Here is a 22817-nt window from a genome sequence, read left to right as displayed (position 1 = left end):
CAAAATTTTGGAAAAGTGTAGAGACAAGTTACTAGAATAATTGGTATATCTGGTTTATAAAATTTCATCTTTAAAGATTTGTTTGAAATTTTATGTGTATATTTGAAAGCAAAGTAATTTAAATATTCTGGTTAAGACTCAGAGTTGATAAGAAGTTTCAATAAACTTAACAAATGAAGTTTAAGTGGTCATATGATTAGTAATGTGAGTTTGGATATTACATGTAGATATAATAAGGCAAGTATAAATTTTGGAAGCCCACATCTACATATATGCCTTGTTGGAATTATACATTTTTATAATAGACCTGCTTATTTACTGTGTTTTATCCTACTATAATTTGAGTGGTTTGTTTATTTGTTCTCTACCCACTCCTAGACTTTTGCATCTGGACCTGTCAAATATGGTCTAATCAACTAAGAACAATTCTGATCATGTCAAGAAGTTATTTTTCATTTACATGCATTAATTTGATAGCTCCAGTTGTGGCTGTAGGGGTGGTTGCTAGAGGTATTAATAGGAAAATTTCACTTTCCTCTTTCATTACATGGGGTATACCTACAGTCTGTGTACTTTCAATCATTACTGTCATACTTAGGACAAAAACATAAGCATTATTTATATTCATTTGATTTTCAAATATCATAAATGATTTGAAAATGTTATTCTCACATGCAGTTTCTACACACTTTCAAGATGGACACATTTTATATTAAGTAAGATGTTTTTAAGTCACACATTACTTATTGCCTTATTGTCTGCATTTATGTGCTTCTGTATTTTGGCCATGGGAGTCAATTTGGGTGCAACTATTTCTTGGATTGCTGCACTACATTTTACACATGCTCTACATTTCTGATGGAATTTTAATATCTTTTTAAAAATCCTTGCTTGCTTTCATCAATTTCTTTAACTGTTTTTTGGTACCAGTAATCTTTTCAACAATACAAATAGAACACGAAATCTTCCTCATTATTATACATTACACATTCACATTAATTTTTCCAAGCTTTTTCCTCTTTTTGTCTTCATAATTTTTGTGTTGTAAGGATGTATCAGCATTAGATTTGGATTTAGACTTGTCACTATCAGTGTCATGATTTTTTTTATTGTTACTGGCGTGACTGGGATGGTCTGATCTTGTCTCAGATTCTCCTGTCTGTGATACATCTACAATAACACTTGCTTTCATCTCATTATCTGTATCTTCTTATTGTATATTGTTATTTTGGTACCACAATAAAAAGAAATTATGTAAACCACTCTATGAAGCTTTTGTTTCAATGGTTTTTTAGAAGGCATATTGCATAATATCAACATACCATCATCTAGTAAGCATTACTTTCACCAATTCTTTACTGTACACAGTAAAAAATGGTAATTAATTAATAATAATAATAAATAAATAATTCGATAAAATTATGTTTATTTGTAAGGATATTTGAATTTTTCACAGACTCAAGCCATTCAGCAATGTTCTCTCTTACCTTTGGTGGATTTTGATGTTAAACATAAAAAAATGCAAATTTTAAGAACCTTGAACTAAATAAATTAAATAATTACACTTTGTAATGAATACGAAGCTAAGCCTAGTGTATATTATCATGCAACTGACTAATATGTTGTCATACATCACTGTTTATAACTGCAAAAATGAATACATTTCAAATCTTGTCATAATACAATAAACAAGGTGCACAAGTAGAAAAATAAGACAATAACAAGTAGGAAATCAAGATTAACCCTAGAACTTTATTTTAATAAAATGTATTGTTCATTGCAATACAGAATCCAGTAGTAACAGAAAATTTTCTATTTTTTCTGAAGTTACTGTTAATGACAATAGCACATTTTCATTAAGCACAAATATTACCTTATGTTAGTTTGTTTTTCAATACTTATCTGCTCATCAAATAATTGACCTCACCCCCCAAAATAAGACCCAGAAATATTCTTGATATGATGAGTATTCTACTCAAAACTTTGTTTTTGTTAAGGAATTTAAAATTCTTAATTAACTAGGTGGACAAGTATGTTTGATAATATAGCAATCTTCCAGTAAAATGTGCTTATCACAGACATGCACAGATTTTTTTGTTACTCTGCTCTATTCGCTTTTTTATTGAAATATTTACTTCCACATTTTATACTGAACGTGTTATTATACAACTTGTTATGAGCATGTACTGAGGATTACATAACTTTTGTTTTTTTATAGATTAATTTCTTTTGATTATCATGGACAAACAAAATACTAGTAATAGAGTACATATCAATCTTAACATGTTTCTACACACATATCTACAAACCCCAGTGACTATGTAGCCATAAATCAAATGAAAAACAATGACCCTTCTCTTAAAATAATCAATAAATGATTTGTTCTTTTTCAAAAAACTTTTACCATACATTGTATGGACACACTTCAAATTATTTTATAAAAACGTCTTAAATAGTGTAAAGATTTATGTTTAAGTTCATGGCTTTGGTTATCTTCAATGTATAAAAAGATAACCATTATGAATTGAAAGACTAAAATACAAAACAACATAAAGAAATTTGCACTGTTCCTCTGTCCAAGAAACAAATTGTTTCTTCAGATACATAAATTTAAAATTTTCTTCTCTTATACTTTTGTTTCAGCAACAGTTTCTTGAGGCAGTTAAATATAAACTTAAGAGTACTGAAAAGCATGGTACATTGAAGATCAAACTCTGTATGTATAATATACAATTCAGGTTTGTATAAGAGGAAGAAAAGTTTGGGACTCAAAATATTGATTTTTTTAAAATATTTTTGTGGCATCTGTGAGTCTACACAAAATGTGATTACCTAAATTACCTAAGTATTCATTTAGATTTCAAAAACACAAATATTCTTAATTTCTCAGTAGCAGAAACTAATGGAAGAGTAATGCAGAGAACCAACTTTAGTATTATAAATGTTCTCCGTTTCTTCATTCAAAACTTTACATCTTTCTGACAGATCCTTTCTTCGTAATATTTTCTAACCAATCTATTCATCTGTATTCAAAATTACTATGAAAAATACCTTTCAGCTTTATTATTCAGTTTTAACTTTTTAACCATTATTGAAACCCTATATTATGTTTTTCATTTGTGACATATTAAATAATACAGAAAAGTTAATTATTCCAAGTACATAATAGTGGTTCTTTATAACCAAATTTACACACAGTCTGCTTCTTTTTGGCTTAATCTTCCATATAATTTTCATTTCAAATCCTTCAATTCACTAAGGTAACATTTTAGCCATTTCTCAAAGACTAAATAAGCTTACCTCTGTAATTACTAACTTTATTTTGTAGTATTTTTTTTCTTCCATATTTCCATTCAATGAATGAATTTCATGTTCATATATTATTAACACAAAATAAATTTACAAAACACTTGCACATACAATTTTAATATTTAAAATATAATAACATTCACATATTTTTGCTTTAAAATCCATAATATTGTACTAAATCCTCAAATGCTAGAGTGATTAGTTTTGTATACAGGTTTAACTTGCAAGTAGTCATAATGAACCTATGGTGGCATTCTTGGGTTAAGGAATGAAGTATTATAGATCTGGCTTTATTGGACTGCTCTTCTCTATTTCTAAGAGGAGTTCAAGCAAATTAAAACCTCAGTACAAAATACAAAACAGTCCCATGTGAAATCTCTACTACTACACTGTATGAAATCTGCTTGAAACAAGAATAAACATTTTCAACAATTTAACATTAAAACACCACTACAGCAAAAGAAAAATGTTTACACAGTAATTAACTTTTAAACATGCCTAAGCCAATTGGATTAAGTTTCATGGACTTTCCCTGTTCTTCTAAATGTCCAAACAAAGATTGCCATTCAGTTCTTACAGATATGTACATGTACATATACACTCAGGTGTAAGTAAATAGAGAAATATACTGAAAGGAGAAAATTACACATTTGGTTTATTATAATAAACTGAACAGCATTTCAAATTAGATTATCCATTCTGTTGGACACACTGTAATATATTATGCAAATTAACTATTCCTTTAATGCCTTTAGTCTGCACTAAGAATACTCTGGTAAAATGATATTGATTAATTGCATTGTTAAAACATAAAAAATAACTAACCTTTCTTCTCCTGCTGTTCCCTTTCGTTAGCTAGGGCCTGCCTCTTAAGCTTCCGTCTGTGTTTTTTGAAGAGAGCTCTCAATTTTTTGTGACTGTAATATTATGTAAATACAAAACTTGTCATTCATTCATTCTACATGTATATAAGTTTTTAACTAAAGATCTAAACTTATTTCTGATAACATTCTATCCATTAGGTTGAAACTTAACCTTTAGCAACAATATTACTTCATTCCAAAATAAAATTATAATTTTCCTTAAATGAAAATGTACTTCTGATAGGCATTTACTTCACACAGCCATTCCTTTTCAGTGTTGCTCTTTATATGAAAAATTTTTGCACAAGCCACAAGCCTTTTATCCCCCCTTAATTAGAAATGACTTATTTCAATGCATTTCTCATGCAAACCATCATGACGACCATCCAGCAATAAGAGAATGACATACTTTCTTGACACATGTGACTTCCTGTATTCAATTCAACCAAACTATCACTTAGGTTTTGGAAGAAAATGGAAGCACTGGTTTTAAGTAGGAAGGAAAGGTGGGGAGTATGAGTAGAGGTAAGTATTTATCAGAAATGTATTTCACATATAGGAAAATTATATCTTCTGACACTGTACATTCTCTTCTCTCACATAAATGGCTAGAATCTCGCAATGAATAGGTGGAGAAACTAGTGCAATGGAAAGAAGTATCCTTCAAAAGTATCCAAAGGGCACTCCCGAAGATGAGACAGTGAGATTCAAAGATCTGATGTGGGAGACCACACCACTTCTGACACAGGCATACTCTATGCCCATTGTGGAAAGATGTAGCATGTATGGGTGAAAAAACAGAGCAGCACATTCAAGTGGGAGAGAACTATGGCTGGACAGTGACCTGAATAATGTAGGATCCATGAAACTCACTCCCAAAATGTATAAAAGTGAGTAAAAGAAATGGATGGTCCCCTGGGTGTAGAGGGGCAAGGGCATGATATATCATATGTGGCAAATCAACTACATCCAAAACCCATGCTGCTGGGAACTGTGTTCAAGTAGGAATAGGAAAAAGGATCATACCACCAAGTCTATTACAATCCAAAAGTCAGGCCACCAGGAACCAACATCCACATGGGGTGTGGCAAAGAGGTTCACAATGATGCCAAATCAACTACAATCTAAATCCCAGCAATCAGGCAGGGGCAGGAAAAAGAATTATACCGCATTCACCTCAAGTTAAAGAGACCAGGGAGAATTTCAAATCTCCCTGGCTCATGAACAGGATACATGTTAATAATATAAAGTAATATACTTATGTATCTCAGAACGGCTGGTACATATATTAACACTTTTATTAATAAGAAGATAACGTTTCAACCTTCCTGTCATCTTCAAATTAAGAAAGAGAGAATTTGAATGTAACTGTTGATGGACACGTCTTAGAGATGAGAGTATGAACAGGTACGGGATTGTAGGGGGCGTTCCAGGTGGATGTTAGATTAGTAATTAGTTTAGGTATAAAGGTGTTCCTTTACATTGGTTTAATTTCGGTTTTAGTTGCTGTATAAGTAGGGCTTCTATGATTTTACATTTGTTTATATTTGTTTCCCTACTTAATACAGTTACGACAAAGTGTTCGTACCCCTGCGTCATGAGTAGTTTTTTCCTCATAACTCAAAATGTTATTTAAAAAGTGTTATTATAAATAATATACTAACACACATCTACATACATTTTTATGTTAATTGAATGACAAACTGTTTATGAACAAACAAACATAGGAGGGGCAGAAAGTATTTGTTTGTCTACTTTAATGGTCAGTTGTGTAGCCTTTCAGGTGAATTACTTGATGCAATCTCTTCTCATAGCCTTCCATGATCGTTTGATGGTACTCAATTGGTATTTTCTTCCATTCTTCTTTACAGAAAGCCTCCAACTCTTGCAAGTTTTTCGGATGATGCTGATGAACCCTGGTCTTCAACTCATGCCAAACATTTTCAATTGGGTTGAGATCAGGTGATTGCAATGGCCACTCTAGAATGCTTATATGGTTCCTCCGCAACCAGGATTGCACATATTTCGATGTGTGCTTAGGGTCATTGTCGTGCTGGAAGATCCAACAATGCCCAAGCCACAAGTTCCAAGCATCATTTTTGATATAAGTGCCTAATATATCAATGTACTCTTCTTTTTACATGATTCCGTTGATGCGGTGAAGGCTGTCTACATCAGAAGAGCTGAAGGAAGCCCATAGCATGATCGAGCCACCTCTGTGTTTAACTATAGGGATGGTGTTCTTTGGAAGATTTCATTCCCCCTTCTTACAGAAAATATTGCGAACATCATTGTGGCCGAAAAGCTGGATTTTAGTCTCATCTGACCAAGGAATACTCTTCCAACAGGTAAAGAGTTTATGTACATGCTTTCTTGTATACCTCAATTGTGCTTCTAAATGAACAGGCTTTAAATATGGAGATCTATGAGGACGGCATGCTTTGAACCCAAAAGAGTGTAACATGTTCATAACTGTAGAGGTGCTTACTTCAACCCCAGTTTCCCTTACCAGTTTTTGTATGTCATTACTCATCAAACAAGGGTTTCTACTAACTTCTCTGAGAACCTTCTAAGTTACTTTTTTGTGTTCTTTGAATCTAGTTTCCATTTCTCTGCTTCTTTGTCCAACATAGAAGTTGTGGCAGTTGTTGCATTGTATTTTATAAAGTATGTTGGTGTTGTGTTTGTCAGTGTAGTTTTTACATAGTATGGACTTCAGTTTTGTACCTGGTTTTTGAATAAATTTGGTGTTTACTAGAATGTTGGGTTTTGTTAAGTTTTTCTCAATGTTGGTTATATTTTTGCTGATGTAGGGAACATATGGTATGCAGCATACACACACCCAGATATTAAGTAGGGTTGGTTGGTTGATTTTGTGTTTTATGGCACAAAGCAGCTAGGCTATCTGCACCAAATGTCCAGTAAAAAGGTAAAAATAAAGTAAATGTAGTAAAATTCATGAACGGAAATGAAGGTAAACCAAAACAGCATTGAAAACCACAAACAGCATAAAACCAATGTTGACATCTAGTCTACAATGTTAAGAGAGAAACCAAAGTAAAAGAAGTCGTAAAAGACTTTCTGTAACATAATGGTAATTATCATAACCCACCAGGAAGACTAACAGGTAAGTACAAGAACCACCATCAGTCACCTTAAGTTGGCCTTTCCATTCCTGGTTCTGGGTTATGTGTCATTACAGCCATTATCAAAAGGTAAAGTAATAAAGGTCTTAAAAGACATGTCGCAAAATTGTAATAACTTGCCAAGCATCTGGTAAAAAGGTAAAAGTAAAGTAAATGTAGTAAAATATATAAAAGGAAATGAAGGTAAAACAAAACAGCAATTAAAAACATAAATGGCATAAAACCATTGTTGACATCCATTCTACAATGTTAAGAGAGAAACTACAGAAAGTGAAGTTATAAAGGACTTTCTGTAGCATAATGGTAATTATCATAACCCACCAGGAAGACTAACAGGCAAGTACAAGAATCACTGTCAGTAACCTGAAGTTGGCCTTTCCAGTCCTGGTTCCAGGTTATGTGTCATTACAGTCATTATCAAAAAGTAAAGTAATAAAAGTGTTAAAAGACATGAGCAAAATTGTAATAATTACTCGCCAGGACGACTAATGGGTGGTTCAAATGGATATGTCAAACAGCAGCGATAGTCATCTGAAGTTGGCCTTTCCAGTCCTGGTGTTGAGTTATTTTATGTTACAGCCACTTTCTAATTTCAAATCGAACTAGAGAGATTGTGACTGTTAAAAGGGAACCACAATAAAAAAGGTTTAATGGCCATTAAAAAACTAAAAACTTTATCAAGGTAGACAGTGTCACCGTCACCCATAACATGGTTAAAATAGTGCTGTCATTGAGAGTCGTAACGATGGCAAGAAAGTTAAAGGTGGCTTATAGTGATCTGAGTGTTACACAAACTACACATTGGTGCATCAGTTCCAGATATAAGAAAATGATGAGTTAAAAAACTGTGACTAGTGCGTAGTCTAGTTAGAACAACTTCCTCCTTCTGATCCTTATGGAAGCAAGACAGCCAAAGTCCAATATAGGGTTTTAATTAGAAAAGTTTGTTTTTGCGTTGCTAACTCAAAGTCAACTGCCAGCTGGCATGGAGCCGAGCCCTGAATACAGGACTATAGTCCATGTATGGAATAGGCACAGTGGTGATAGTGCCAGAGCAGATAGATTTAGCGGCCATGTCTGTAAGCTCGTTCCCGCGAATACCAAAGTGGCTTGGTATCCAGAAAAACTGGATAGAAGTAGATGTTAAAGAGAAATGGGCCAGTCGGTTTTGAATATCAGCAAGAACAGGGTGTGAACCAGCGTGAAGCGATTCCAGGGCCAGTATAGAACTAAGCAAGTCAGCATAAATAATGCAGTTGGAGTACTGCTTAGCTTCAATATGATCCAGGTCAAGAGAAATGGTGTACAATTCAGCAGTGAACACAGAAGCTGTAGGGGGAATTCTGCGTGCAACTACCGAACCGCAACAAACCATGGCAGAACCCACAGAGACACCTGATTTGGATCCATCTGTATAAATTGGAATGGAAAGATTGTTCGAAAAATGTTCAGTAAATAAATGACAGTACTTCCAATTGGGAGTATCTATTTTTCTCAGATGACATAAAGATAGGTCACAATTGGGGACTGTAATAAGCCATGGTGGGATGGGCTAACCAGTATATTTTGCAACGTTATCCAAGTACAGACCCAATTCATCCAATTTCTCCTGGATGCAAAGGCCAAAAGGAACAATGGCAGATCATCTATTCTGAAAAAGTATGGCCCACCAAAGAAGAAAAACACAACCTCAGGTGGAATGCTTTGGTAAGGAACAAAGTTTAGAAGAATATAGTAAAGACAGTTGCAAACTGCAAAGGTGCAAAGAAGGTTCATGAGATTCTATGTATAATCTCTGGACTGGAGAGGTGCAGAAAGACCCAGTGCAGAATCAAAGTCCTTGGTGATGAATGGGGTCCAGCATCTTTAAGGCCGAGGGTCTGACAGAGCCACAGACCATTGATCCATAGTCGAGTTTCGATCAAATAAGAGCACAATATATCTTCAACATAGAACATTGATCCACTCCCCAACAGGTGGTAGAGAAGACATGGAGTATGTTCAGAGCTCTTATGCATTTGACCCATAGCTGCTTTAAGTGTGGTATAAAGGTAAGCTTATAGTCAAAGATAAGCCCCAAGAACTTGGTCTCAGGGACCACAGGCAGTGAAACTTCACCAATACGGAGTTCAGAATCAGGATGAATACCTCATTGGCAACAAAAGTGCATGCAAACAGTTTTAGAGAGAAAGAAATTAAAACTGTTCACCGTGGTCCACTTCAGTACATGATTGAGGGCAGTTTGTAGTTGATGCTCAGTATATCTCATGCTCGATGACTGACTCGAGATGTGAAAGTCGTCGACATAGAGCCTGTTTGCAACAGTGAGAGGGAGTTGTTCAGTGATGGCATTAGTCTTTATACTGAAAAGTGTGACACTAAAAACACAGCCCTGAAGGACCCCAAGTTCCTGTAGAAAAGAATGGGAAAGTGTCGAACCCACACGAACTTGGAATCTCCTGTCCATTAAAAAAATTTTAATAAACGTGGGTAAATGGCCACGTAACCCATATATATGGAGGTCTCACAAAATGCCATACCTCCATGTTGTGTCATAAGCCATATCAATGTCAAATAATATTGATACAAGATGTTGTCATTTGAGAAAGGCTTCTCAGATTGACGTTTCAAGTTGAATTAGGTGGTCCATGTTGGAGCACTGTCGTCAGAACCCACAGTGGGTGGGTGAGAGGAGGTTGTTTGATTCGATGAACCAAACAAGACAAGCATTAACCATTCTCTCTAAGGTCTTACAGAGACAGCTTGTCAAAGCAATTGGAAGGTAGTTTGAAGGAATCTTGAGAAAGGTAAGGCTTAGAGAAAGGCAAGATAATAGTCTGGTGCCAGGCATAAGGAAAAACATTCTCCTACCAGATCCAGTTAAAAACAATTAGAAGAATATCAAGAGAAGCAGGAGATAGATGGTGCAGCATATCATAGTGTACATCATCTGGTCCAACAGGTGTACTGCCAAACCGAAGAAGGGCCATTTTCAGTTCCACCAGTGTAAAGGGACGATTATAGTCAAAGAGACTGTCAGTTCAAAAGGAAAGAGGTAAATGCTCTGCCCGAGTCTTTATGGCCAAGAAGGTGGAGGAACAAGCAGGAGTGCTAGATACCCAGCAAAAGCTTTCACCAAGAGTATTGGCGATGCTCCGGACATCAGCTACCTCTTGGCCATTAGAGAGTAAGATCGAGATGGGGACAGAATTGTAGTGCCCACTGACCTTCCGAACCCTGTCCTAAATGACCTGGGAACTGGTGGTTGAAGATATGCTAGTTGTGAACTTAATCCAAGATTCCTTCTGGCTTTGATGTCCTACCCACCTAGCATGTGCACGGGCTCGCTGGAAAGTGATGCAGTTTGAAAGTATGGGATATCTATGGAAAGTATCCAAGGCCCGTTTTTGAGCCTTCCATGCCATGTGGCAGACAGGATTCCACCACGGATGAGGATATAGTGGAAAATGTGTCGAGGTTTTAGGAATACATTAAGCAGCTGCTTGTATAATAGAGTCAGTTACCACTGCCACACAGTCATCTATTGATGGCTGACAGGTGATGGCAGGATCAAGTTCTGCGAGAGCAGTGAAAGTGGATCAGCCTGCTTGATCCAGCTTCTACCAGGGCACGCAGGTAGGTTGGCATTGACCATGGCCAGTCTGTCTCAAAAGTATAGGAAAATGATCACTGCCTCGTGGATTATTGTCAACCCTCCATGAAAAATGGGAGAATAATGAAGGGGAGCAAACCGAGAGATCAGTAGCAGTAAACGACTGACTAGGTGCATGAATATAAGTGAAAGAATCAGTATTGAAAAGAGTAAGGTTGTGATCAGAGAAAATATGCTCTACAGTGCAACCCCTCCTGTCAATAACGGAACTTCTCCATAGGGGATGATGTCCTTTGAAGTCCCTCAGGATTAGAAAGGGAGACGGCAACTGTTCAACAAGAGCATTAAGATCTGATTGATCGTATGTCTCTCCAGGTGACAAGAAGAGAGAACAAACAGTGATGGTATGACCCAAGGAAACACAGATGGCTTTGGCCTCCAAGAGTGTGTTAAGTGACAAAGACAGGGTGGACACATGCTGATCAACCAACAGTGCCACCTCTCCATGTACTCGTCCAGAGAACACTGCCAAAAGGTGACTGTACCAGCAGGTTTCATAAATGTTTCTTGTAAGGAAAGACATACAGGATGGTAGGAAGCAATCAGTGTTTCAATGTCATCCAGATTAGAACGTAAACCTGGACAGTTCCATTGTATCAAGGTGGCCATTTTTAATGAGCGTAGGCAAAGCGGATGGAAAACCCTTCTTCTGTTTATGACCACGTCTCTTTTCATTACTGTCCTTATTCGGGGAAGGTGTATTGACCTCCATGGATTCTGCCCTGGGTCGACTGGACAGGTCTTTGTTGTTGCAAGGGGATTCCAGTGACTGAAGATGCGAATGAATGATTGTTTTGCATCTTGGGGTGGGAGAAAAAGATGTATCTGAAAAAATGCCTGTACCTGAAACCAAAGGATGTGGATCATGGGGTTTGTTGGAATGTATGGGAAGAACAGAGATGGGTGTAGAAGTTGATTCATCAACTTTTTTAACCATGGAGGTCAAAAGGCTTTTCACTTGTTTTGAGAATGATTGTTTTGGAGGCACAGAGAGATCTGTCTGCACTCCCACTGTAGTTATGAAATGAAGTGCAGCAGCATATGTCCTAGACAAAGTGTTGGACAGCAATTTCCGAGCCTCAAGATAAGTAACGTTATGAGTCGTTTTTAAACATTGCACCTCTTTTTCCTCCAACCATTTAGTGCAAGAACAAAAGTAGGACAAGTGAGAGCCATTGCAACTGACACAATGTGGGTCCTCTTCACACTCATAGGCATCATGGTCCTTTGAGTGGCCAAATCTCTGACACTGGAAACATCGGAGAGGGTTTGGAATGTACGGCTGTACCCTGCAATTTAGATAGCCTGCCTTGATGGTTGCAAGTGCACGTGGTGATGTAAATGTCAAGACGAGGATCTTTGTTGGCAGTGTTATTCCATCTCTGTGAGTGGAGATGCTCCTCATTGCATCAACTCCTTGAGTGGAGAAACCAGCAAGAATCTCTGACTCAGAGACGTTCTTCAAATCCCTCTCAACAATAACTCCTCATGAAGAATTCAAGGTAGCATGAGGGGTAACCTCAATAGGTACATCCCCAATTGCCTTTGAATTCAAGAGGAGTTCACTGTGTTTGGATGTGGATGTTTCAACCAATATGTCTCCAGATCAAAGCTTCTTTACTGACTCTGGAGAGCAAGCAAGTCCCTCCAGTCCGTTCTGAATAAAAAATGGGGACATTTGCCCTAAAGGTTTTTCCAAAAGAGAATGTAGGATGAGAAAATGAAGTACAACTGGTGGTTCAGACATTGAAGATTGCTGATCTGAGTCTTCAAGATGTGATTGTTTACCTATTGACTGTTTTTTCACTATTCTATTTAAAATTTTATTAGGAGGATCCATAGGAAAAAAAGAAAATTTCAGTGCCCACTGACTCTACCCACCATGGAGTCCTACAATGCCAAATAAGGACACTGCAGCAATGCCAGGGTTTCGTGAATACTATACCCAAACACGAGCATCAGACACAATGTCCACAACACCTGTTGAGAACTTCCAACACTGGTACTTGGTTGACTCTTGGTTGAAAAAATGCAGAAAAGTATTAAAATACTGTTGCAGAGCACATAATAAATGTTAGAATATGATTACTGTGAAATGAAATGTGATGGTTTGGTAGAATTGAATAGAGGGAGTCACATGACTCAAGAGAATTTGTTGCACGCTTATTGGTTGAGGGTTGTCATAATTTGCATGAGAGATGCTCTGGAATCAGCCAATTCCAAATAAGGGATGATAAAAGGCTTATGGCATGCATAAAAATAGAATCGAAAAACTTGCATACAGATGGAAACTATTTATGTGAGCAGAGGTATTGTACCGTATCGAACATTAAACACTGTCCAATAAGTTATCATTTTAGAAATCATCATTTGAAAATCCATAATATTCCTTGAGTTGAAAGACCAAAATTACACACACATACACTAGTTTCAAAGGAGAGTTTGAAATATTTACAGCACTTGTTATTGCAGTGTAAATAAAAGTATTGTGTTCAATACTTCAAATGAAGGACAGTGGATTTTGAATACTTTGAAGTTGTAATAAAAAAAGAAAGACTATTATTTCCTCAAATAATGATCATTAAGAAAAAGAAGTTGCAATGGTACTCATCAACTTTATAAACTTTGAAATATATTTTAGGTCTAGCAATCTATGTATTGTAGATCAGAGTTGGAAACTAATGAAAGCACTAACAGCAGTTTGAATAAAAAAATTTAACAACTGACAGCAAAAGTTGCAAGAAACAGATATGCATGCATTTGAGATTCAAATGGATGAAGAAGCAAGGGTATATTCAAGGGAATTGTTTAGCACAGGAAAAATTACAATACTCCTTGATCAGCAAAAACAATCTATCTAGTATAAAATAAGCACGTCTCACTGAAAGTATAAGGTAGAAATTAGAAGCAAATATCCTTCTCAAACTGCCAGTCTTAGGACTAAATGAATGATGTAGGGAAAAAACAATAATATTAAAGAAGAATCAACAGAATGAAAGGCTTATTGGTGATGTCTAAAAATCAAAAACAACAAAAGATAAGTATTTAAATGTAAAATGTCAAAATTTCTAGCAGAAGGCAAATGATAAAATGAATGTGTAATAACAATGTGAAAAAAAAAAGAGTAAAATGTTACAGTGTGAAAGACAGAGCATAAAAGATACATACAGAATAAGTATTACAAGTTTCAGGAAAAAAGCAACTGGAATTTTCATCTTAAATGGCATGTTATGCAAAAAATAGGCTAAACACACAGGGCAGAGACCCCTATGGCTTATGAAAGTACCCTTAATAAAAAGTTAAAAATAAAGGTATTCATAACTGGATGTAGAAACTGGTTGGACAAATACTGACTAGGATATCCATCCTAAAAAAAAAGTAAATCGGTCTAGAAATTGAGACCAATATGAACACAATGACAGCTTGTTATTATACAATGTAGCAAATAGATAATTGGATAACCTACAATGTGCTCCTTCATTTCATAGTTTCAAGATTTAGTGTAGCTGCCTTTTTTGGAGAAGTATAGAAAATAAAACTAATGGATTCTTCTGAATGTTTAGGCTTAGACTTCCTGCCACTTAAAGCCTACCAAGACACTTATATTTTTATTATAATACTTTAGAAAAGTTTACCATATTTTCTTTAAGTACTTTGATTTTTAATAAAACAAAACAAAAAGTCAACAGCATATATTATCACAACCTACCATGATACAAATGGTTATTTTTGAGATGTCCCTAATAATTGCAAATTTTGAATTAACACTTGTATTAATAAAAACAAACTTTAATAGGAATGTAAAAAAGAAAGTGTAAAGAATAAGTCATGGTCACTTAAGAATACTCTGGAATTGTCACTGAATGGCACTAAAAATCCCAATGAAATTGTATTAAATATAAATTTAAGTTGCCATTTTAAACTTTTTTCTAAGTCTAATTATAACCTTTTAAGATCTTTCTGTTGTCTGTTGAATAAAGTTCTTGCTTTGTTTTTTTTTGCATTAGATCATACATGTATTTGCTTATTTGCTAATTACTACTATGCTTTGATAAATTTAATGAAAATTATTTCAAGGCTCTTTTCTAAAGTATTCTTGGGTATTTCGTGGCAATTTTATTTGTAGTTATTAATGTTAGTTAAGTAGCTTTTAAATCCCTTGCTCTAATATTTATACATTTTTTTCACATACCTTTTCTTGCTTTTAAATTTAAAAGTAGATTTTACATTTACCTACAACCATTTTGATTCAACAAGTTTACATCTGTTATTGTTCTTTAAAAATGAAAAGGTAAAATATTTTTAAAAATCTTGTCTTTACTCTAATTTTTCTTCAGATATTTGGAAATAATCTGACAGCTTATGTTAGCTACTTTATTCAAGACTTTCACTAAAAAAGTGAAAAAAATCCTGAAGTAGGGTACATTTTCAAATTTTTATAGGCATTTGGCTTTAATAATGTAGAGTTGGTTGCCTCAATTACCAAGGAGAGTAATTAAAGAAAATCTGTGAAATAGGGCACATATTTAATTTTTTTTCTAATATAAATGGGGATTTCAACATCTAGAGTTGGCTGGCTTAATAAATATATTTATTATTATTGTCCATCAATGTTTATGAACTGTTTTGTTATAGGATATCTGCCCAAGAAGGATGAAAAAAAAAAAAAAGACGGTGAAAGAAAAAACATTTTGTATATACTTTTGTCTTACATCATCCAGAATTGCCTGGTTTAATCATTATAATTTTTTGTATAACTGGAAACTGCCTGAACATGAAAATAGGCTATTTTAAGATGTTTGCTCAAAAGAAATATAAAAATAAAATACCCTCAAATTTGGCACATTTCCACTTTTTATATGTACTTTTGAATTCAGAGACACAAGTAGTTAATCAGTTAAACAAGTCAATTATTACCTTCTACAAATTACAGTATGCAATTAAGAATTTCCAAAATAAAAGAGAACATTATCCAAATTGTTCTTTACACAATTTTTGCTTTCTTAACAGGTACCCTTAGTTTGATTTAGATAATGCAAAGAATATGTTTTCCATATTTAAAAACTTAGAATGCTATAAATTTCATACTGAAATTACATACTTATGTAAGTAACAGAAATCTAAAGAAACATCAAATAGTTAAGTCAAATGTATAGGTAGAAAATTTTTTGTCATTAAGAAAAGAAGGCGAAACCTATGAAACTTGATACTTTAGTTTATAGTCCAGCATAATTTCAATTCCTTAAAATGAAGGTAGTTTGGGTTTTCTTATGAATTGATCATCTCTGAGGTTAGCCAAAGAAATAACAAATGGCACTCTCAGTAATTCAGATGGCCATCCTAAATCTAATCAAAGTCATACAAAACTGCTGAATTTATATTACTTAATATACCCATTTATATCTAAACAATTATCCAACAAAATCTTAGAAACAATCAATCTACCAGCACACAATCACTAGTAAAGAAGTTAATGCAGTTAATTAAATTTCAAGCTCCTTAATAACATACTAAACTTTTTTAAATTAAAGTCTTTTTAAGTTTAAACACCTATACATTTCCAAGTTTCAGTGGAAATTCAAAATCAGGTTACATCAAGGCTCTACTTTCTTTAAAAAAAACACTACTACTATTATTTAAAAATAAATACACAACTTATTTACGCCAGAAACTGTAGTTATCACGTTCACCTACTTGTACTTTTTAGTTCCATTCTTAAATCTGACGTTATCCTTAAGTTTTAGGGTTACTAAATTATTAAGTTATTAAATTGAAATCATTGTGAGTAGATAACAGTATAAATAAGATAATCTTACCTCAGTTTTATAGTCGTTTTTGATTTTTTTAAAACTTCTTGAAAAACGATAGTTTTTAATCCTGTTAAATGTGATAATTTTAAAAAACAATCACTAGTTGTAGTATCAGTCGCACTACAAACAACTGCCATTTTACTTATATTGTGACATCTTGTGGCCAAATTTGAATGAAATGGTAATATTTTTAAAATACTTTGATGTTATTTTATTTTTTTCTGGAACATGTTTCTTATTAAACTTGAATTAAATATAGCTAAATTTTGTTATTTTTAAGATCATTATAAAAACATTAATATTGTTCCTATGTTACTCAATACAACTGAAAATTTACGAACTATTCTGCATTGCCATTCGCGACCTTCTTATTTCAGTGCAAGGATCGTAGCTCCCAGTAGTATAGCGGTAAATTTAGGAATTTCCAACGCTAAGATCAAGGATTTGATGCTCTGCGGTGGGCTCAGCAGATAGGCCTATGTGGCTTTGCTATAAGAAAACACACACATAGTTGTGTTATTAAAACAAAAGAAATTTTGTCTCGAATCCTTCCAGTCACAGTCTTAGCTAACAGCTTCTCAAATTTATGTTGGTTATCCTTGCTAAATAACGAACGTTAGCAACTTTCTGAATTCATAATGTTAGAAAAATATGTAGGTTCAAAACGTCTTGATAGAAATGAACAAAATTCTATAACCTGAAATCCTTGGAAAGGTGGACCTTTCGAAAGCGCTCCGATTATTGAGCTTTTATTCAGTTCTAGCGATTTGCCGAACGGATTGCAAATGATCAGCCATGAAGGATCATGTCTGAGTGATAGCTCCAGCAGCTGTAAAAACATTTCCATTGTTATATGAATCATGAAAGACTAAATTCTGTGACTTTAAATACAAGATACAGTCCATGCCATCGTTGTTTTGCCTTCTTTAGTTTTGTTTTTGAAAATGTGTTTTTCTATTTTAATTTCGTTTTGTAAAGTGATTTCTAGAAGTTTATCTTTGTGTAATTGGTAAGCTTAGTGTTCAGATAGTGTTCGAGATAACCTTTTTTATTTGGAAAACCTTTGATTAAATACTCTCCGATCTTCACCAAATCGCTTACAGCAAAAGTAAAATACAGCATCTGCCAGTATAGGGTAAACTAAACAAGGTTTGTTAATATTTGTGGATTCTACTTTGCGGCAATCAGAAGTTTTGGAAATTAAGCGTTGGTTTCTTTAAGCTGTATTGGTTTGTGTTTCATAATTCTTACTCTAAGTTCGTTGGTAGAAACTTTAGGTCAAGTAGATGCATCGTACAAATCACATGAAGGTGACTAACAAGGTACAGGGTTTACTTTACAATACTATGATTCAGTACTTTGTATTTACTGTTACTAATACTTTATTCCTCTGAGTCACAGTGAAATGTTTGCGGTCTCTTACTGCTTGAAACCAAGTTTCGATACTCGTGGTGGATAGAGCACAGATATCTCATTGTGTAGCTTTGTGCTTAATTTCATACAAGCTAATACGTTAAATTTCCAAATTGATTTTAGAAATGGCTTAGTTTTTGCTGTTATTTCGTGCGAAAAGATTGGCAGTTACCCACTATTAGCAGTTTTTTCACATTTTGTTGGCCCATCTTTAGGTCATTTACTATATACCTTTTTGGCATTTTCTTTCTCGTTTTAGGAACTATCTAACTATTTTCTGACTTTCAAGTTTTAAATAACTTGAATTTTCACAACTGGAAAACGAAAATAAACTTTCAACTGTTCACCGCAGACTTTTTGCTAAAAGGCAAATATTTTACTGAACAAAATACAGTCAATCAAACTATTTGAAACAATGTGGTAGGATGTATTGTACTTTACTCAGGTACTTAAAACTGACTGGCAGGCTTACGTGAATTTTTCTTCTATTTTTTCGAAAGTAATTTTGATTGTATATAATACCTTATCATTAAACCTTTTGCTATACATAAAAAGCAGCTGCAAAAAAAGAGAATACTCCAAATAAATTGATTTTTTATATTAATCGACACTGACCTATCATGTGAACTTTCACGCTGAATTTCGCCTACATCTAAACAATATTTAGCTTTGATTTGATCACATATGTTTTGACTGACAGTTTGTTGGTAAAAGTTTGCAACGATTTATTATTGAATTATCGGAACCACAATTACTTCTGACCAGTTTAAACGTATGTTTTTGATAAGGAGTTTAGAAATAATTATTAATATAAGTCTAGCAAAGAGTGGGTTCGTGTGCGGTCTCATACCTCGTATGCTCTTGACAAGGACTAGGAGAAGTACTCTCTTAGATAAAAAGTTTTGGACAGCCATGATAACAGCTATGTCTATGTTCTTGATATGTCCTAAAAACTGAGAGATGGGTAGATGGCTAGAAACATCGCCTTATAACAGGATCAATACGGTAAATGTTTTCTTGGACATTTTGTGGTCGCAACCAGATATATCATCACAGCTATGAAAAAAATGAATATTTTCTTTTTCGTATGAAAAAAGGAGCACCATGGTTTCCAATTTCTAGAAAGCTTTTCAAAGTTTATTGACACTTAACACTAGAGCTATATTTGGCAATTTCAGCAAGCTTATATTTGCAGCTTCATGTAAAGAATGAAATTACTCAACTTCCTGTGATTGCTCCAACCACTATTAGTGTGCAAATTATGAAGCACAGCCTTTTACTGTTAACTGAATATCTGAACTATCAGAGACTAAATTGATTTGAAGGTTTCAAGTTTTAATAAAACGACCAGTTTTTGACTACTAGCTGCTGTCTCTGAAACCAACTAGTAAAAATCTGATTACTTATACAAAAAAGAGGAATATTTCCATTTGACCACAGATTTGAATTACATACTTAGCCTATCAGTCACTGTGTGCTCCTTGATTTTACAAGAGAAGATGATGCAGATAAAAGATCCTTCTAACTCTACAACATTGCCAAAAGTGGAGAGTGCCAATCATCGCAGCATAAATATCACAGTCACTGTCTCTGCAACCATGATCTGGTCAAGCCCTGACCACTATTTCTCAGGCTTTCATTTTTAGTGGTATCTTCCATAGTTTTATAACTAGAATGAGTACGTGTGTGTGGTCAAAATATATTTCATTGCAGCTCTGGAAGAAATGGATATTACTATTTTTCTCTGATAAAGGGGGCTCATAGTCCCTCATATCCAGAAAATGAACTTAAAGTTTATTCACACATAATAATAGAATAATATTTGGCAATTTCAGTAAGCTTTAGTTCATAGCTTCATGCAAAAAGCCAGAACATCAAACTTTCTATGATTGTTCCAAGTATCATTTCTGAGTATATGGTGATAAAAATGATCGAGAAATTGGACAGTCACTGTTAGCACTATGCTGCCAACAGATGGAAGGACTTTAAACCTTGTACCAAAAAGCATCAGATTGTCTCTTGGTTGAGAGTTGAGCTAGTGTCTGGCCAGAATAATGTGTTAGTCCTTTCCCATCACAATTAGTCTTTCACCTTAAGTAATGAAATAAAATCTAAGATGCCTTTTCAATACATATTCAGAGAAATTTCATTATTTCACGAATACTGCATGGATTGCTGAATATTATTGACCTTTTTTAGCCTTGTGGTATGGATCAGAGCTATTCTGAAATACGCATTATTCATATGCACCAAAATCATACTGAATTCATGGCTTTAACCAGGTCTCGAGGATTTGAATATACTTGTCGGCATTGACAACATTTTAACAGAATATACTCGACCTACACTCTTGCTCGAGATACATCCCCATATCACATGGCTCTGTAGGTAACACAGTTGCATTAAGAAAGCTAGATGAAACTCTTCTCCACATCAATGTTGTACAATGTGTTTTCCATCGCACTTGGACAGGTTGAGCTTTGATGCATTTTAGAAGATCTCTTGTTCCACATCGCTTCAATTCAATCAACATACTCTTTGGCCCAGTTGGGCCTTATTTTGTTGGTGATGAGGGGTTTATTTCTTGTCTATTTTAGTTAAATATTAGCTGAATAAAGGCGAGAATGGATGATGTGCAAGGCGACAGCAATCTCTGAAGGTTCCTGTAGTGCTCTTGACTTTGATACATTGTGGTGACAGTCGATGATTCTGTAAACTCATGCATCCAGAACACGATCGCAGGCAAATGTGGAAGCTTTCTTTTTATCTTTCCTCTTCTCTTTACAGTCATTCTTTCTATATCTCTACACCAAGTGTTTGAGAGCAGCTTGGTTAGATTGAATTCTTCTAGCAATTTGCCTCATCAAAAGTCTATAGTTGTTCAAAAAACAATGAATGTATGTTTTCATCGAGTTAAATTGCAACCTTTGGCCATGATAGCCTCACATGCATGTTGCAGTAGATAGACTTCTAAACAGACTGTCAGTAACAACCTCTACTTATTGACAAACAACGGCTCATGCAATACTCAGACAGCCTCTAAAGCCGTTAATTTAATAATTAGACAGTATAGAATCATCCAAGAAACATATTTGAATCTACATGTCTTAGGGTATGAAAATAAACGAAGATTCTGTAGTATAGTTTAGGAAATTAAACGATGCAATGCATTATTCCACCACTGTATATGTCTTTATAAATTTCTTGATTATTTATTGGTTGATCTGCTTTTTGCTCTGAAACCAGATGATATAAACCTTATCACCATCGCAAGATTGGGGGAATAATTTCATTTCGCCACGGAATTGAGCTACATACTTGATCTGTAAGTTAAATGCTGTATTTAATTTAGTATCATGTTCATATATTCTGTGTTTTAACTTATGCTCAGCGATTCATTTCATTTAATTTTGCGTCATTTGTTTTTATTCCGTATTCCACTTGGAACTGCATTAAATATTGAGCAGTTCAGATAGTTTTAATATTAGTTTTGAATAATATTTATTTTTGCATCTAGATTTGTTCCATTCGACTCCGTGCAAATTTTTATTGTATGCTTGTAGTGTTGCCCTGAATTTTAATATATAGTTTTGTTTTTAATTCTTTCTCGTTCACTGTGGTTATTTTTTAATACTTCTTCTCTTATTATCAGTTTTAATTAGAAAATTAATTTCTATTATTCTCTCTGAGATATTTGTCTGGATTAATTAATTTTATATTTTATTTTACACTATGTTTATTTGCTAGTTTTATTTAGTTATGTATATTTTTCAGCCCCCCGCTAATACAGCGGTATGTCTCCGGATTTACAATGCTAAAATCAGGGGTTCGATTCCCCTTGGTGGGCTGAGCAGATAGCACTTTGTGGCTTTGCTATACGAAAACACACACACGTTATGTATATTTTTCAGGTTATATTAAATTTACTCCCAGTGGCACAGCGGTACGTTTGTGAACTTACAACACTAAAATCCGGGTTTAGATACCCGTAATAGGCAGAGCACAGATAATTCTCTATGTAGCTTTGTGCTTAATTCCAAACAAGCACAAATATATTGAATTTTATTTCATTTTTGTTTGAGTGATTGGCTGTTGGAGCACCCACCTTTTAAAAAAAATCTTTATTTATCCTTGCTTAAATTATTTGGTTTTTTTAAATGTAGTGTATAAGAAGGTGATGCATTTATAAATTTATTTGATGAAGATAATTAAACGCCCAATCCACGTAAACCGTAATACATTTATTTGTTTTCTTCCTTAATTTCTCAATAAACTTGAACTCTTGTACACTATTGTAAATCATTGTAGGCCTACGTTAAAAATGACGTTCAAACTTTCAAAGAATACTGGAATTTATATGAACTCAACTAGATTGTACAGAGTATCTCAACAAGTTCGATAGCTAACGAAGATCCACATTATTCAAGAAACACACTAACTGATTCAATTCTTTGTTTTGAAACAGTTCTACTTATTTTAACTATCTTCTGTTATTCCCTATTTATAATTTAACTTACAATGTATTGGATAAGCTCTGATGTCAAATCACGATTTTCTAGGTGTACCTTAACATAGTAACTAAGACCTACGGATCCTTCTAACT

General features: G+C 34.3%; 1 protein-coding gene across 1 annotated transcript in view; it reads right to left on the bottom strand.

The window, feature by feature from the left end:
• Positions 1 to 16944, bottom strand: part of LOC143232437 (uncharacterized) — a 54710-nt gene extending 37766 nt beyond the window's left edge. The window contains exons 1-2 of the mRNA XM_076467893.1: positions 16808 to 16944; positions 4135 to 4226 (exon numbers count right to left, since the gene is read on the bottom strand). Coding sequence (XP_076324008.1) covers positions 4135 to 4226; positions 16808 to 16938 — 223 coding nt within the window. The 5' untranslated portion in view covers positions 16939 to 16944. The remainder of the gene's footprint in view (positions 1 to 4134; positions 4227 to 16807) is intronic.
• Between the last annotated feature and the right edge of the window lie 5873 nt (positions 16945 to 22817).

Source organism: Tachypleus tridentatus, chromosome 11 (assembly GCF_004210375.1).
Source record: "Tachypleus tridentatus isolate NWPU-2018 chromosome 11, ASM421037v1, whole genome shotgun sequence".
NCBI classification, from domain to species: domain Eukaryota; kingdom Metazoa; phylum Arthropoda; class Merostomata; order Xiphosura; family Limulidae; genus Tachypleus; species Tachypleus tridentatus.
Note: the sequence above shows the minus strand (reverse complement) of the source record. Positions and strands in the feature narration are given on the sequence as shown.